The 18,805-nt window shown below is 31.9% G+C and overlaps 1 protein-coding gene across 2 annotated transcripts in view; it reads right to left on the reverse strand.

The window, feature by feature from the left end:
- Positions 1 to 18,805, reverse strand: part of MKLN1 (muskelin 1) — a 284,216-nt gene that overhangs the window by 78,588 nt on the left and 186,823 nt on the right. For both annotated transcript variants that reach the window (XM_006910511.2, XM_025045829.1), the window contains 3 exons: positions 17,763 to 17,851; positions 9,231 to 9,340; positions 6,391 to 6,583 (listed from right to left, as the gene is read on the reverse strand). In XM_006910511.2, coding sequence (XP_006910573.1) covers positions 6,391 to 6,583; positions 9,231 to 9,340; positions 17,763 to 17,851 — 392 coding nt within the window. The remainder of the gene's footprint in view (positions 1 to 6,390; positions 6,584 to 9,230; positions 9,341 to 17,762; positions 17,852 to 18,805) is intronic.

Here is an 18,805-nt window from a genome sequence, read left to right on the forward strand (position 1 = left end):
AAGTGGTTCCATATAAGCAAAGGCCAGTTTGTGAAGCTAGCTGTTCTACCAAAAAACAAGAACAAAAACTAAACAAAACACCTCTTCTTTTGGAGAAATCACGGTTTCACATAAAACACAAAAGCTAGAAACATCATTTCCAGCCCTCTCATATCTTTCTACACTACAACTAACCAACTCCATTATTACCTTTTTGACATTTCATTCTATAATATTAAATCATCTAACTGCTCCAAACAAAAAATATTATATAGACTAAAAAAAAACACAAAAAACAAAAAACTGTGTTGCACTTTACAGAGAAACAAGATGAATTAAAGATGACCTCATTTTATCTACTCTAAAATATACTATGCCTTTTGCCAGGGAACCTGGGTCATCAATAAATAGCCCAGATCAGATATGGAGGAGGTTATATTTAATGGTTATTTTCAATAAAATAACATGCTTAAGAATCTTCTTTTATACCTTCCAAAAGAAAAGTAGCAACAAAACTACTTACTGAGGCTTTGGTAAACAGTAAATTCTGTTTCAAACCCATAAGAGGCATGCTAAAGAACAAGTTTAATTTTTAGAAATCGAAAAGTCATAAGCTTGAAGTCCTTTGAGGTAATTAACAAAAATATTGCAAACATTAAAACGGGGTAAATATTTTTTTAAAGTACATTGCTTTCGGTACCTTGTTTTAATGTAAAAGAACTCCCATTCGAGATCTAAAAACATTAAAAATTGACACCTCTGCATTCCAAATAATATCACCATTTTCCCTATATTTCTAATTCTTGAAAGGTCTTGCTAATAAGGTCTTTGCTAATAAAAGCAATGGTCTTGCTTTTGTTTTGATATGCTTACTTGTAGACATTCTATGTGATTTGGCAAAAAAATTTAGGCTCTATTGAGACAATGACATTCTCATCTACAAAAGCATGACAATACCTATTACACTGTTTTGAAAGTCTCAAAACCAAATTAAAAAGTAAGGCATTTAAACATGCCTGTGAACTATCTACATTTTAAGAATTCTATGTTTTAAAGAGAGGAAGTCAGGCAGTTAATATTTCTATATGTCCACTTTTGACAAAAATTCAAAAATCATAAGGGTCTGATAAAAGTAAAACTATGAAAAGGAAATGAAAATATCACTTAGGAGAAAGCACACTAACAATTTTAAAACTATGTGAAGTCTCCAGGTCCAGGTCCAATACTAGCTCATTTTTATCCTATGATTATGACTATTATAAATAAACACATTTCACACAGTCCTAAGTAGGCACAAGCTGTTCTTATTTCCAATAGTGAATATTATCTTAAAAAGTACATGATTAAAAAATGACACTTAGGAAGGAAGCTTTTATTCAAAGAAAAAAATAATGTTCGAATCTCATCCAAGATCCAAAAAAGAAAAAAGAATAAATTACAGTACTGCTGCCTATACCCAAACCTCTATCAAACTGATTTCTAACCGAAAGAGATTACATTGAAAAGAAAAATTAACAATTCACTTATAGGTAAATAATGTGTATAGGAGAAAATTAGCTTTTTTGATAATTCAAGAATAATAATGGCTGGGTAAAACAAATTAAAAAAAATAAAAATGCATTTCAGCAGTTGGTTCAAATTCTGAAGAGAAATATATAAATGATGGCAGTTTATAGAACAATAATAAATAATAGAGCCAGTAAATATTTACTAGGACAGTAAAGCATAGTGATAAAGAGTATGGATTTAAATCTTAGCTCTGCCACTTACTAGCGAGGCAAACTGCCTAATCATTTTCATTTATTAAATGGGGATAACAACAATACTTACCACCTAAGGAGATATGTATGAGAAATAAATTAATTCATATGTAGGGTTTAGAAGAGCAAATGCACATTGTAAAGCCCTCAAATACATGTTAGCTATGACAATGATAATTATGTAATATTTAAAACTATACTTGGCAGAAAACTAATAATCTTTTATGCCCAAAATGAGACATATGACAAAAAGGCTAACAGGCGTTAAGAGAAGGGGAAGCAACTGCGGTATGGAAAAAATAAAAGAAGCTATCTTGAAAGAGATGGCCAAGCAAATTCCAAGCACAGAGAGCTAAATGGTAAGTTCTACCAAGCAGATGAGAAAGAAATAATTCAAATCTTACATATATTCAGAGCACAGGAAAAAAAGGTTAACTCCTCAACCATTTGTGTGAGATTAGCCTAACAATGATACTAAACCTGAGAAGGTAAGATAAAGAAAATTACAAGGCCAATCTTACTAACGAAAATAGCTGAAAGAATTATAATAAAACAGTCAATCTACATCCAAAATACAGCAGAATATATGACAAAGCTAAGAATACTGAAGTTTAACATCAGAAAATCAATCACTATTTCACATATTAATAAAGTAGGAAAAAAATCGAATCATAAAAGGTAGAGAAAAAGTGGTAAAATTCAATATCCATTAATACTGTAAACTCTTAGCAATCTAGGAATCTGATATAGGATTTCCAAAAACCCCCGATCTAAAATCATATGTAACAATGAAATGTTGAAAGCATTTCTTTTGACATCATGAACTATATAAGAAAATCTGTTATCACTATGTACCTCAACCTTGTACTAAGTATCCTGGTCAAAAGATTAAACACAAGGGTAGAAAGGCCTAAGTGTTAGAAATAAAAATGTGTCTTTATACATAAGTATTTAAAACTGAACAAAAATGAAAACGCAGCATAGCAAAATTCGTGTTATAGAGACAATACAGTGCTTAGAGGGAAACTCGACATCAAATGCCTACCTTAGAAAAATACCTCAAATAAAGGGGCTCAGTTTTCATTTAAAAAAACTGGAAAAAAGCAAATTAAAACCAAAGCATGTAGGAAAAAATAATAAAGGCAGAAATCAATGAAATAGAAAGAAACAGAAAAAGACAAAAAGAAAGACAAGACAAAACAAAGAAATCAAAAGCTGTTTTCTTACAATAAAATTAACAGATCTCTAGCCAGAATACTAAGGGAAAAAAAACTTACCAATGTCAAGAATAAGATATGACATAAAGGTATTAAAAGGATAATAACGGAATATTATGAATTATGCCAATAAATTCACCAACTTAGATGAAATGAGCATAGTCCTCAAAAGACACAAACTAACTACCAATGATCACTCAAATAGAAATACAGAATATAAATAGCCCTTTAGCTATTAACAATACTAAATTTGGAGTTAAAAACCTCACCACAAGAGGAAAGTTAACACCAACAAGATTTGTGATCTCACTTAAAAAACTTAAAGAGGAAAATAGGCCTACCATATAATTAACAATCACTGCATAAACCAAGGGGTGAGAAGGGACAGATAAAAGGGGGGCAAGAGAAAGGAAGAAAAAAGAAGAGGGGAAGAGGGAGGGAGGGTTAAAGGAAGTAAAAGAGGAGAGATGAAAGGAGATAAAGACCTCAAGTTGAAACTTTAAGAAACACTGGAACTAGTCAGCCTGTTGGAGTGTTACTACTCATTAAACAATTAAACTTTATCCTATCCTTATCTCACAAAAGTAAACTTTTATTTCATAGGAAATAAACACTGCAAAGGGAGGATTTCTTTGAGAACTTCCTGTTCCTGGGTGATGACTTTTGTCCATCTTCACTGCATTCTACCTTTTTCTTCCCTGACATTGTCAGAGAGGAAGTAGCAATTACTGGCTCAGGAACGACCTTTAATTAAGTTAAATGTAAATGTAGAGATGTTTCTAGGCAAATAGGAAGCCTATTACAGACACTTTCTTAAAATATAGACCATATTTGAAGAGCGGAGTAATATAGCACATATACTAAAAGTAATTTTTGTTCTTCCGTTATAAGATGCTTGATGGAAGATGATTTTGATTCCTTAGACTTTCCTATTTAGCAAGCAGGAACTCCTTGCCCTTCTCCGCTATGTTTTTAATGGAACAGAGGCCAAAAACTCTGCAGTGTTTACTTCCTTATTTGTCCAACAAATTATCATCAGTGAAGTCAGCAGCAAACTGAACAACCCTGGAAGGAATGGTTATTAATTAAACACTGTTACAGGCCAATTGAGGAGCACAAAAAATACGATTTGGCTCTAAGTCTCAAGAGTAGAGTTACTACCAATATAACTTGGTTCCTTCCTAGAGCCAGAGGATAAGTCTCTGTAGTATCAGAATTAGATGGGATTTTAACAAATTCTTTTAAATGAATATATTGCTGAAAAGACAGTTTTAAAATATAGCTGTTTTTAGCCTAATAATTACATTAAGTTGTCAGTGGTTTGTTGCTGTTATTGTTATTTACCTTAACAAAATATTACACGCCTTAAAGATTTGAAACAAAAATGCCACAAAATTACCTGTGCTTTTCTAACTCTCATAAGGGTAAAAAATGTATAGAATTCATTCTTCAAGATGGTATACATACATAAATATATACTTTCACTGGTGGTATTTTAATGGTTTGGGAAGAGATTATCGTATATATTCTATCTGCTTATATTTCATTGTATACTCTATTTCAAATATAGCCATTTATTTGCAAATATTACCAATGAAATAAGCAGTAACAATGTACAAGCTGAGAGGCAGGTTTGTTATTATAACTCATCAGAGCTAGAAGCAAGTATTTTAAGTTAACTTTAAATTTATAAAATTTAAATATCTAATAAATGAGTACCTAATAATACTAGATGGAAACAGTGATAAGATTAAAATATATGAAAGCAGAGCATTGAGAAAGTCTATTATTCTTTCTTTCTATAAAATGATTCACCAAATTTCATTCTACAAGTTTTATATTGAGCACTAGGCTGTTTTTACACACAATTGCTTCTGACATCAAATGCATAGGGTTTTACATCAACCATTTCTCCAGTTCCCTGACACCAACCAGGTATCCAACAATTCAATTCAATTCTGACACTATCTATCTGGAGTTAGCACCTGATTCCACAAGTTACAGGGCTCAGTTCTAAATGACAATCCCATTTCAGATGCCAAGCACAAGTCCTGGAACACCCACACTTCTTAACCTACCAGCTAATAAATCAGGGGCTCCCACAACCCTCCTCAGGTTCATAATTCAGTAGAGTGATCACAGAATTCGAGACAGTGCTTTACTTATTCTTATTGGTTAATTATAAAGGATACAACTTAGAAAGAGCCAAATGGAAAAAAGACATACAGCAAGGTACTGGTGGGCAAGGTGGGTAGATGTATGTGTGTGCGTGCGTGCATGTGTGCGTGTGTGTGTGTGTGTACACACACGTTCCATGCCCTCTCTAGGCATACCACTCTCCCAGTACCCAGAAATGTTCACCAAACTGGAATCTCTCTGAACCCTACTGTTTAGGGCTTTGGGGGAAGGTTCTATTATGTAGACATGATTGATTAAAACATCAGCCATTTGTAACTGAACTCAATCTCTGACCCCTCTCCACTCCTCAGATTGGGAGTGGGGTGAAGTATGAGGGACCTGAAGTTCTAGCCCTCTTAATCATATGGTTTGGTCTTTCTGGAGATTTGAAGCCATCTAGGGACCAGTTATCTCAGTATACAAAAGACATTCTTATTCTTCCACATATTCCAGAGATTTTAAGAGCAGTGTGCCAGGAATTGGACAAAGACAAAATATTTTTTTATTAAACCACAAGAACCTATTCTGTTCTTTGAAACCATGAAAATCACCGTGGGAGGTTTTTTTAAAAGGATGCCATTCTATAAAGCGACAACAGAGATCCTTTTTTAAATAACAAGACATATCAGACTCTAAATATTCAAATGGGTGTCATCATCCAAAACAATTACCTTTCAAAACCAGATTACAGGCCACACAAGAAAATGAGCAATTATGTAGCATTCATAATTGCATCTGACTTATGTTTCCAATATACATTTTGTCATTCATTATAACTGCCTACTAATAACATTGTTTGGCTTATCAACCATCCCAATCCCCAAATTACATTATTTAAAAATAACAATTTGCTGTTAACAAAAATATGTAAAAGAAGAGGCCACTAATACTACAAGTAACATTAAAAGCCTTTTTCTAACATGGTTTAGTCCTAGTCAATGTTAGCATTCCTAAGTGCATGGTTTCCCAAGATGACCAATTAGATTTAGATATGTGAGTTCAAAGAATTTCTGTTTTCTCAAGTCTTATTACATTATGAACTCTTCTTTTTTCTTTCTTTTTTTTGGCGGGAGGGAACTTCTCTGATTAAATCTCTAATCCAAGGAGCTAACTAACAGTTGTTAGAGAGTGAAAAGACCAGGAAGGAAAAAAAAAGGGAAACTAATAACTGGCATAATCCTACATTCTTTTTAAAAAACTGTTTTGTGCATATATCTGAAATCACCCTAATCAAAATTTATGTATTTATAACATACCATTTACAGCTTTTTCAATCAGCTCTTCACAAGCATCAAAATCACCCTTCAACACCAGTTTGTCATGCAGGTCTGTTAGCATGGGATGTTCCAGGGCAATCTTGGTTTTCTTTTGCAGTGATTCAAAGGCTTCGGTATAATTGTGTTGTCTAAAGTGTTTCAGGCAAAGGCGAATGGCTTCCTGTTCACGGTACTACTGGAACACAAGAAAAATATGAAAAGAAGAGATCTGCTTAGTTATTACTATTGGAAATATTAAGTGACAACTTAAAGTGAGCATTTACGATGTGCTAAGCACTATACTAGCCCTATTCATTAGTGTCATGATTATTTTCACTTTTAAATGGCAAAACTGAAGCTTAGTCAATTGTAATAACTTGCCAAAGGTTACAAAGTATGTAGCAGAAAGATATGAAACACATGAAGATATATATATGCATATACACACGTATATATTTCATAAAGATGAAAAAATAAAAAAATGAGAACAGACCTAGAAACTCAACTTTCAAGAAAAGCTTTTGAAAAACTATTTATCAAAGTCCACTAAAGACTGTAAAAATTGTAACTTCCATAGCTTTTACTAATCAGATTACAATGTTGGTACTGAAAGCACAGAAACCATTAATAATGTATATAAATTATATTATGCTTTTTGTTCATGGTTCTTAGTATCACTTGAATGATAAATATCAAATATTTATGTATTTCAAATTCACAAACAGGTTTTATGACTCAAAGTCATCAGAAAGAGATATTTAAATTTTATAATTTTTTTCTAAACCTAGGCTACTCCATCTATTAAATAGCAATAAGTAAAAATCTCAATTAAATAGAATCCCAAAAGAGGAAATGTTCAATTTACTACTACTACTAACTCCTTCCCCTAACAGGATGATGCCAAAAATACAAGCTCATACAGAGAATTTTTTAAAAATTTAAAAATTAGTTAACTTCAAGAATATGTTATGAGATTTCCACAAATTTATAAATAAGGATTAACAAAATAAATTGACACAGAAGCAATACATGAAAACCAAACAAAAATATGATTTACTTGTAAGCAATATCCTTTAATAAGGCAAGAAAATAAAATATTATCTTTTAGGGAGATTTACAAGACTTGAAACAAATCAGCAGTTTACAGCTGGCTAATTTTTTTTATTAATAAGGTTATCGAAACACTTTTCCTTAAACACTATAGTTAACCAAAATGTTTATCAAGTAACAAAAAAAAAAAAATGATCTTATACCCAAACTAATTTTACATTATTAGTTTCTTACCACTGGCCTATAAATAAAGATTTATCATAACTATCCAGAACAATATTAAACAGTAATACCTTTTCAATTATTTAAACTTTAGGAGTCTGAATCACATTCTCGTTGTATATTTCCTATCAGGCTGTATATGGATACATAGTAGGAGAGGATTTATGAAGTAATAGAATTTTAATGCTTCAAAAAAGATTGAAACTCAAAGAGTGTAAAGACTTTAATTCCTAGAGGTTCATAAGAAATATAGAAAACTTGAAAAGTGAAACGTGGTTGAACAATTTTAAGTTCTCGAATACAATCTCTCTACAGTGTTGGAGAAAGAAGTGCAGTTTACAACTTCCTGCAATATCAAGAGATTTGTGTGAGTATATTAACACATACATATCATAAAATAAAGGGAACATTTTATTCAACTATCAGAGGAGCTAAATCCTTTTTTTTAAAGAACCACATTTAGAAATTTTAAGCATATACTATCAATTATGTACATAACACCACAAAGGTGATTTTTAATGTTTAAAAATATCACCTCTGCCTTGCAAGAACTTATAAGAAATCCCACAATTATGAAAAATACAGAAAATACTGAAAGTCAGGGTCTATTTTAAATTGAATATTATCAAATGCAAAAAACAAATTAGTCAAAGAAAAAGTTCAATTAAGCTGACCAGAAAAAGAGCTGAAATTCCATACAAAAAAGTCTTAGGAAAAAATCTCCAATGCTTCCCAATCTCCTAAGAGTATATCAGTTTACCCCACTTGCAAATAAAAATATCAGAAACTGGTAATTTGACTAAGCTTTATCACCTACTTAACATGGAAGAGAGTCCCACCTTTAAAAAATATTAGCCAAGAGTCAAATTAACATGTATTAAAAACAAAAATGAAGCATAAAAGGTGTTCAAAAAACCAAAAGACCTATTTCTCAATAATTTAAACTCACATTTTTCAGGCTGCAACTATTGCACAAAATGACCTATGAATAAAATTGTTAAATACAATTTTGATTCTTCCTGTAAGCACAATATTTATAAAAACTATTTTAAATTCTCTAAAAGGAAAAATAAACATTCTTATTTTAATCAACACAAATATAATGGATGAATGTATTATAAAAGCCATTTAGAACCACATCTATCCCTACTAAAAACTGTGTTTAAATATTTCTATCAATATAGCTTAAAAACAAAACTCAGGGTCAGATGGGTATAATACTATAATGGCAGACATTGGAGCCAGACTGCCTGAGTTTACATACTGTCTTGAACATTTGTAACTGTGTGAACTTAGGCAAAACACTTAACTTCTCAGTGCTTCATTTTATCATCTGTAAAATGGGGTTAATGACTATACCAATCAAATAGAGTGGTTATGATTAAATAAGTTATAAAGATTGCTTAAAAGCTGGCAGAGTGTAAATGCTTAATAAATGTTGATTAGTAATAGTAATTATCACTATTCTCAATATTTTAAATTATTCTCAATGAAGACAAGAAACTGACACAATTCTCCCTTTACCATTATTAAAAACATAAAATTGGGATTTAAAAATACAGTCCTACCTTGCTATACCAGTTGAGACAGGGTTGTACTACATCAGGATCATCAATGCCACTAAGTTCAACATACCAGATGCTAAAGTTAAAGCTGGGTCCCCAGGATAAGAGTGGAACTTTGAGAAGAAAAAACAAAGAAGAAAAGAAAAAGAAAAAAATTAACATAGTTCAAATAAAACTTTAGTAAAGTAAAATCACTATTCAAGCCTACTAAGATCCATTCAACAAATTTTCTGAACACTTTCTATATGCCTAGCACTGAACTATTAGGTGCCAGGGCTACAGTGGCAAAAAGAAACATGATCCACGCCACCATGAAGTATCCTTAATTATAAAAACATTGCAAGATAAATTCAAAGTGGTCACTTATATATCCCCCTACCCCACCCCCTAAATGGGAACGGGGCTAGGGCTAGAAGATTTTAGCAGGCAAATTTTATCACACCCACAAGAAACAAATAATTACTATATAATTTAAACTACATTGGAACACAGAAAGAGATTCAAAATTCAACTACTTATCAAAGTAACATAATCCTAAAAATAAAACTAGAAGAAAAAGGATTTAAGGCCAATCTCAGCTAGGAATTTATATTCAAAAAAAATTTTTAAGTGCAAAAAATTCTACCAGGTTTTCACTGAAACTAAATAGAATTCGTTCCAGGAATAGAAGGATGGTTCAATAATCGGAGCTATATTAAAATAATTCACAACATTAAGAAAAAGATAAATGAATGTGATGATCTTAAATCATGCTAATAAAATGTACTTTCTAGTCATTAAAAAACTCTTAATATATAAGAAATAGAAGGCAAAAAAAACTTCCTTTCCTAGATTTTAAGTATCAAAAACCTCAAAAATTAAACTAATGGAGAAACGTTGAGTATTGCCACTCAAGTCAGGAACAAGACAAAGAGGCCCAATATCGCTACTGTGCAGTACTATATGGGAAATCTTAGCCAGTGCAATAAGGGGGGAAATGCAAAGTAAGAAAAACTATTCTCATTTGAAACGACATTGCTACCTACTTAAAAAATTCAAAAGATTCAACTGAAAAACTTTTTAAAAATGTGTATGCAAGGTAAACATATAAAAATCAACCTCCTTACACCTATAATAACCAACTGGAAAATATAATGAAAAAAGGCCCCTTTATAATAGTGAAGACAGCTTAAAATATCTCAGAATATACTTTAAAATATGCAAGATCTGTTTAAGAAAACATAAAATTTAACTTAACTGAATAAATGAAAAAACATACTATGTGCCTAGATGGGAAAAATCGATTTTGTAAACATGTCAATTCCCCTCAAATTAATTATAATTTTAATATAATCGCAATCAAAATTCCAATGGTATATATCCATTGTTTTTCTTGACATGTAACTGAACCAGCTTATCTGAAAAGTAATGCAAGAATACACAAAATAATAAAAATAAGAAAATTAACGTACTAAAAAGGTACAGCAATTATAAGTTTGGTATTAGTGAAGGAAAAGGAAAGTAATCACTGGAGGAGAGTACATCCAAAACTCTCTTAGGGATTCAGAGGAATCTGACATAGGATGAGGTAACATTTTACATCAGTAGTGACAAAATAAACGAGAGGTTTTTAACATGGGATCCACAGGCTCCTGGGTATTTCCAAAAATACTTTCAGGAGGTCTCATGTAGTCAAAACTATTTTTCATAATAAAACTAGGACTTTATCAGCATTTATTTTTAGTGCACTAACATTTATACTCATGGTGTAAAGGCAATGATGAATAAAACTGCTGGCACCTTGGTAGTCACAAAAAGTAGCAGCACAGAAGTGTACCAGTATTTCATACAACAACACCTAATGCACTGTATTTTTTATCATCACACACTTGCAGTTAAAAAAAAAAGAATTCATTTATGAATTCCCTGATGCAGTAAAAGCTAATCTTAATAAAGCTCTATCATTAAATACACATCTTTTTTAGTATTCTGTGTGACACAATGAGAAGTACAAAGAAAGCACTTTTGCTGCATCCCGAAGCATGATGGTTATTGCAGAGAAAAGGACCTGTACAATTGTTAGAACTGTGTGCTGAAAGAGCCATTTGTCCCCGCCCACCCCTACAGAATACCACTTTTTTTTTTTTTTTTTTTTTTTGAGGATTAATGGCCCCAGCAATACTCCTGAGTTTTAAGATTGGGTATTTGCCAGACATTTATTTACCCGTCGTTTCAAGGAAAACAACTATTTGTTGCCAAAGATAAAATTCAAGCTTTCAAAGGAAAATTAGAATTTTGGAAAACTGGTATCCACTGCTGCTGTGAGCTTAACTACTTCCTAATACTTAAGACTTTTCTGATGATATTCGTAGTGATGTTAATGAATGTGCTTTTTAAAAATATTATATAATGAAATGTTTTAACATTTGGAAGACCTGTATAACTCAGTGAATCATATTTTCTAAATGACCAATAAATGATGTCATAAAACCATGCACAGATAAAAGATGAACTCAAAGACAGGCAAACAGACTTTAATATACACTGGTATAGTTCAAAGTGAATAATGCAATTACCTTTAAGAAACTAACACTTGTCAAATTTTGATTAGATATCAAAACAGAATGTCAACCATATCTGACATCAGGGCTACTAATTTCCAAGTCCACAGCTCTTTTTTGGCATATCAGACTTAATGAGGAGCTAAGATGTAACAGATGCTTTCCCATCCTGTCATCTAAAGGAAGCTGTGTGAATGAAGACAGACACAGGCAGTAGCCACCAGTCATCAGAATATATGAAGGATTCCTGAGATGTTTAATACGGATTTCTCAGTTTAAATATGCAAACAACGAAAATTTCAAAAAGGTTTATACAATGAATAGTAAATTATCATCATGTTTTGATGTTCATTTCTTTATGTACCATTTTAAAAGTTTATTTAGTACATTAGAGCAATAACCATTAACTAGTAAAAGAGTCAGAATAAAATAGGATTCTAAACCCAAGGTCCCAAGAACATAGTCTATAAGTGTAACTAGACATTTAATATTAATTAGAGATCTGAAATCCATTCTCAAGTTCCAGGTCCAAGTTCAATAAAATCAGGAGGAAAAAATCTTCCATTGTATCTATTCAAGTCTCAGTAAAAATGATCATTTATTAAAACCTCTCGAGCAATTGTGTTTTAGTGAGATTTTTTCTATATACCTGATGGCCCAACAGAAATATTTCTAGAATAAAATTGTTCTAATTCTTAACATCTTTCAGAGAATATTGTGGGGAGGGGGCTAATTAGAAAGTCATCACATAAGAACATTGTGTATTACAGATGAATGAAGAGTACACAGCTGATCCTTGAACTAACAAGGAGGTTGGAGTGCTAACCTCTGAATCGTCGAAAATTCGTATGTAACTTGACTCCCCAAAATTCCAGTCATCCCTTGGCATCTGCAGGGGAATGGTTCTAGGAACTTCTACAAATACCAAAATCCACAGATGCTCAAGTCCCTTATATAAATGGTGTAGATAAATGTATACAGTCAGTCCTCTGGATCTGTGGATTCTTAACCATGGACTGAAAATAATTTTTGATTCATGGTTTGTTGAGTCCACAGATGTGAAACTCAGGGATATGGAGGGCTGACTGTATATTTATCGAAAAAAATCCACATATAAGTGGATCCACCCAGTTAAAACTCCTGCTGTTCCAGGGTCAATTGTAGTTAATTTTTAACCAATTTAAAGGGTATGTACAGAATGAGCAAAATGATGCACACATATTTTAAATTTTAACATAATTTTTGGTGGTATTAACATTAGTAATCTATATTAGACATACTATGTATTATATGTTGGAAATCTAAATGTGAATTGGAGCTCCAAGCACATGTTCTTTCTTCCCCAATGAAGTATGTTTTTGCTCGCCCCTCAGATTAAAAGATTAGAAACTCCTAATACACATTCCCAAGGCTAAGAGTTTGTATCCTAGGATTCAACCACCAGTTCTCCCCAAGGGACAATCAGACACAGATCTGATCATCAAGATTAGAGCTTCTCATCCTTTTTCATAATGGCATGCATAGCAAATGGTAGTATTTTTATGGCACACAAGGGTACTGAGCTGTAGGCTCCTGCTATTCTAGGTTTGAGCAGGGTCAACGCCTCAACACAATGAAACACATCTGCGGCACATTCAGTGAGCTTTGGCAGTATCACCTGGGAAACTCTTGTCTAGGTGGCTAAAACAGCTATTACAAGATGCTAGTAATTTTAAGATCAGGTTCTGGAAGACCCTAAAATTTCAAGATTAACCATTCTGAAAGAGGGCATCTATTTTACAATAGAATTAATGGAATAAGTGAGTGCTTTGGCACTCAGCACAGTAACTGAAATATAGTAAGTACTCAATAAAGTTAGCTACTACTATTAGCTATTACTACTATATTAATTTTCCTTTTACTAGTACAGTTTTTAAATGTTACCTTTCCAGATGTTCTCATGAAGGGCCACTGCCAGGGTATCTCCCCAACCCCCAGACTTAGTACTCATCCTAGTCCTTTAAATACTCCTGAGAATCCAGAATGCAGGCTGAATCCCTAAAGCCCCCACAACTATCCAGGTCACAAAAATCCAAAACTCCATAGAAATCCAAGTTATTCCATCTATCAAAAACCAGGACTCTCCCAGAATCTTTCCAAAAAGCCTGCCAAGTACCTCTTCTGCCCCTACCTCACCTTGCTAATTTTCTCACACAGCTGTTATCTTGGCTACGAATCAGAATTTAAACCCTTCTAGTCATCTGTAACTAATATTCTCATCCCATTCCACTTTGTTTTCTCTCATTTGATCTAATATCCCACTGAGATTTTCCCTTCCAATTTTTTAATTTACTCTCTTGAATCTGGTCTCTCAATTAATAATTATTCTTCTTAACTAAATTTTTCTTTACCTACAGACCTTATGGAAACCAAGCTTCTTCCTAAGGCCAACTCTCAATTCCACCTAAGTCCTGTTAAAGACATTACTCCAGCATGAGCTCTTTGCCTTTTTTGTTCCATAAACCCCTCTGGCTGTTCAGTGAACCCTGTGACCCAACCACCCTCAGGTTTAAATGTATAAAAGAAAAAACACAGGGTTATAGAGTAAACCAACTGTACTGAAATATAGTTATAAAATGAAAAAACAAAATTATGATACAGAAATATACTTTTTTATAACACATTTGATAACAAGATCTAGAGGCAAGTCTAGTAATTTCATAATTTCAAAGTTATAGTATCTGCCATGCTACAATATGATGGGAAAAATTTGTAACTTCTATCTTTGACAAGTCGCAAGTATTTCTAATATTATTACCTATATTCATAATTGGAAGAAATTCTAAATACATTAGATGTTAGAGAATACAGATGTAACTTTTCTTCCATTAACTTCATGAAGCCACTGATTAATCCTTCTAAACTCTTGTACAATAAACTCAAAAAGTATATATGCAATATCTCTAATGAGGGCAAGCAGTTTGCTTGGTACTTCTGAAATCTGAGGAAACAGAGACAGGGTTGCTATCCCCAAGATTTCACAATCTACCTGAGGAAACAAAACTCATACATATCACATAATAAAAGAACTCAATCTTTGGCAGTGGGCAGACTTAAGTTTGCATTTCATCTCTACATTTTATTACCTGTATCGTTTTGGTCCAGCCATTTAACCTCTACACTTCGATTTCCTCATCTGTAAAGTGAATGTAATAATGCTTACCTCACTGAGTGTTAGGAGGATGTTTCATTAAATGATATCTACTATTACTATTAACTCTAAAGCAATACAAGCTCATATCCAAAAGCATATACCAAATGCTATGTCTTTGATCTATTACTTACTAGCAATGTAGCTTGGGACACATCATTTGACGTCTACCCTCAGTTTCCTCAACCAAGAAATATTTTACGTGCCAGTATAATTTCAAATGAGACACCACATATGAAAGCAATTACAAACTAACAAAAACAATAAAAACGTAAGCAGCTCTAAATAATGACTGCTGAAATGACATGATGGTTCACATTATATTTGTGCATATTTTTCCTAGAGTACCCAAAATACTATGTTTAAGAAGGTATGTAAACAAGAGCTATATGAATATAAGTATAAAAATGCACAAAAAGAGACATTCAAAATGAAATCACTTCCCTCATAAATAAGAGCTTAAATTATTTAAACAAACTAACTCAAATTTGGTTTAAGCCAAATTTAATGAATAAGCTATATTCATTATCAATGCAAATGATCATATTTAGATGTCAGAGCATGGTTCGGAGATTATCTGCCATTGAGTTAGTCTTGCTTCTCTTCCCTTCCATTACGGTGAATAATTGAAAGTTGACTACATACAGATATTGTGTTGTTTAAGGATAAACTTTTTTTAAATAAACTAAGACCTTTCACACATATCACTATAGAACATAAATATGACATACGCAAACACATTCTTTTAAGGAGAACTCTAACAATTTATACAAATGAGGTAAACAAATATTTGTGCTAAATTACCAACAAAATAAAGCTACAAACACATCACTCTTGTTTAATGAAATAATTTTAAAGAAAACAAACAGTGATAAACTAAAAACACTAAACTACTGTACAAGCTTTTAGTTTCATATTTTCCTTATGTTCAAAAAAAATTATCAAGAGAATATTGGAAAAAGGTCGGAAAGCAAAGATACTGTAGACCATCAATATCTTCTAATAGAAAAGTGAGAAATATGAAGTTATCTAAATATTAATATCCTAAACAGCAACCGAGTTACTAAGGTCTACAATTATTAGGAAAGCTCCAATTAACATTTCAACTGAATACCATAAAACTAACCCACCAGGGTAAAGTAAAAAACATCATCACGCTCTATAATTAAAAGGCTGATAGAAAGGGCTGGAAAAGATCCAACTGCTTGTCTTCAAGCAGCTGAACGTCTGTCTAACTGGTCCATAAGAGACCTCTCTTATAAAATTTAAAGGGAAGAAACTATGCAACTATGTAAAAGAGACTTTTATTCATACTTCTAATGAATAACACCAGAGGACTGAGAGCTACAGAAGCAGTGGTAGTAGATATTTTCCTTCGAAGAAAACTAATGACCGTAGGAAATATACAAATAAGCACCAAAAAAAGAACTTTTAAAAAAAGAGAGAATATCTCATTTTGTATGACTAGGCAAAACAGAAGTTGAATAAGTAGTTTAAAACTAAAATCTAAATGTATTATATGAAAATATATTTTCACTGCTTATACATTTGAAATATAAGATCACAGAATTGTTTAAAGCTATGCGAGAGTCTGTAAGAACTGAGTGTCTGTATGCTGAGGAAAGGATATTCATTAGTACAAAAGAAACAACCAAGAGTTAAATTTATTTTTAAAAATGTTCTTGTTCATAAATTCTCACAGGAAAACAGGACACAGGTTTTTATTTACAACTATTTTATTATAACAACAGAAACTATAGTTACAAAAATGTAACACACTGGACAGCCCAACCATTCTAAAAATAGTTTTCCCTCTGTAAGTAGTGTTTATTAAGACTTCACATACTCTTTTTGCCCAAAGGAACTATCTGACTTAAAATGAACAGGCCAACTCTTGATAGAATAACACTGTATGAAGTATACTGCTTGTTCCAAAAGAGGAATTTTTCTCTCACATCAAAACATAGGATTCTGGCTTTTATTATTATTCTTTAAGGGACCTGACTTACTTTAACCCCAATTTTAACATAATATTTTCAAAGGTATGCAATATAAATGGAAATTAAAAGATCTGAGTCCTTAACTTTCTAAATAATAAATTTTACCTTCTAAATATTAAATATTTAAAAGAAGCCAAAATAACTCTAAACACACTAATTTTGAGGAGGCATTACAAATACTTTCTTAAGCTAAAACACTTGGTAAACAAATACATGCCTTAGGTAGTATAGTATTTTTCAAACATTACTTTGCAACTTATTACTTAAGGTCATGAAATTAGTTTTATATGTTTGACCAACATTTCACCAAAAGGAAGAGAACAGAAAATTACCATAATACACTGCCTTAAGGAATTCACAGGTATTTGATTTTAAAATGTTGTAGCTTTAGAAAGACTGATAAACCTTCCATAAAACAATTAAGACAATCAAATCACTATTTTATCTCATAAAATCTTTTAAGAAACTTTCAAATGAGAAAATATTTGTAAAAGGTTCCACTTAAAATAACTGTCACTTAGCTATAGATTTATGAAGCACAGGTCAGAAAACTTTTTCTACAAACGTCCAAATAGTGAATATTTTGGGCTTTACGGGCTACATGGTCTCTTGCAACCACTCAATTTTGCCTTTTTAGTGAAAAAGGAGACATCAACATTACACAAACAACCTGTGTGGCAGTGTTTCCATAAATTTTTTATTAAAAAAAAAAGGGTGCCTGCAGGATTCAGCCCATAGGCTGTAGTTTCCTAACTGATGTTATAAAAAATAAATTATTTCTTTTCCACAATGCTAAAAATCTTACCTATTTTAATGAATCGACAAGGAAACATCTGTTCATCAATTTTATGCTTTAAGGTGAATGTTTCTTTGTTATAATCATTCTTTAAGCCACTGTAAAAAAAAAATAAGGTTATCAAATCTGATTTCATAATTCAATAAACACACTAAAACACAGATTAATACCATACTCAGATTTTAAAGTTAAACCAATGCTCAAAATAAATGACCAAGACAATGTAACGAAATCACTGAACATGAGAATACTGGTCAAAATGTATACATCCACATCAACTGCATTATTACTGTATTCTAATTATTAGAAGGCTAATAAAAAATGTTCACTATTAAGGAATGGAAACGTGTGATGATCTAGTGTCCTTAATGTATAACTGAATATAACAAAAAACATTCAAGCAGTAAGAAAAAAATCAAAAACAATTCACACACAACTTACAACTTAACCAGAGTCAAAAGTGTGAATTTGTTAAAAAATTGTTATTTAATTATGATTAAGTTGCCAATGTTCTTTTTATAGCTCAACAAATTTTCAAAGACAACCTTACTCTGTTGGTTTAATAACATCCACTTTATCCTAAATAGAAATAAACCCATAACAACTCTCTACTTAAACCAATACTGATGCAAATATTTAGAAGATCTCTTATCTTTAAGCTGCTTTATGTCCTGAAACACTTTCATGACTTAAATCTAATACAGTATAAATGTAATAATTGCTTGTATAAAGTATGTGTTAATAAGACATAACGCGTCACGAATATAGTCTAAAACTCCATGGCTTTATTTGGCCATTCCATTGGTTATCTGATTTTTCATTACCTAGAGGGTAAATGAACACTTTCATTCCTGGTGGTCTATGCTATTAAAATTCAAATGTACCTAGCTCCTTCCAAGTGGTAGGCACAGTGCTAGGTACAGTCACATACTTTTTCTCTTTTCAGTCTCTAATTTACAGTAAATTTCTAGAATATTAGTTCTGGATGAGGGCAATCAATCTTAATATTTTGGATAGAATCTATATTTTTATAGCAAAGATTCTGGTTAAAG

This window comes from Pteropus alecto, unplaced genomic scaffold (assembly GCF_000325575.1).
Source record: "Pteropus alecto unplaced genomic scaffold, ASM32557v1 scaffold22, whole genome shotgun sequence".
In the NCBI taxonomy this organism is placed as follows: domain Eukaryota; kingdom Metazoa; phylum Chordata; class Mammalia; order Chiroptera; family Pteropodidae; genus Pteropus; species Pteropus alecto.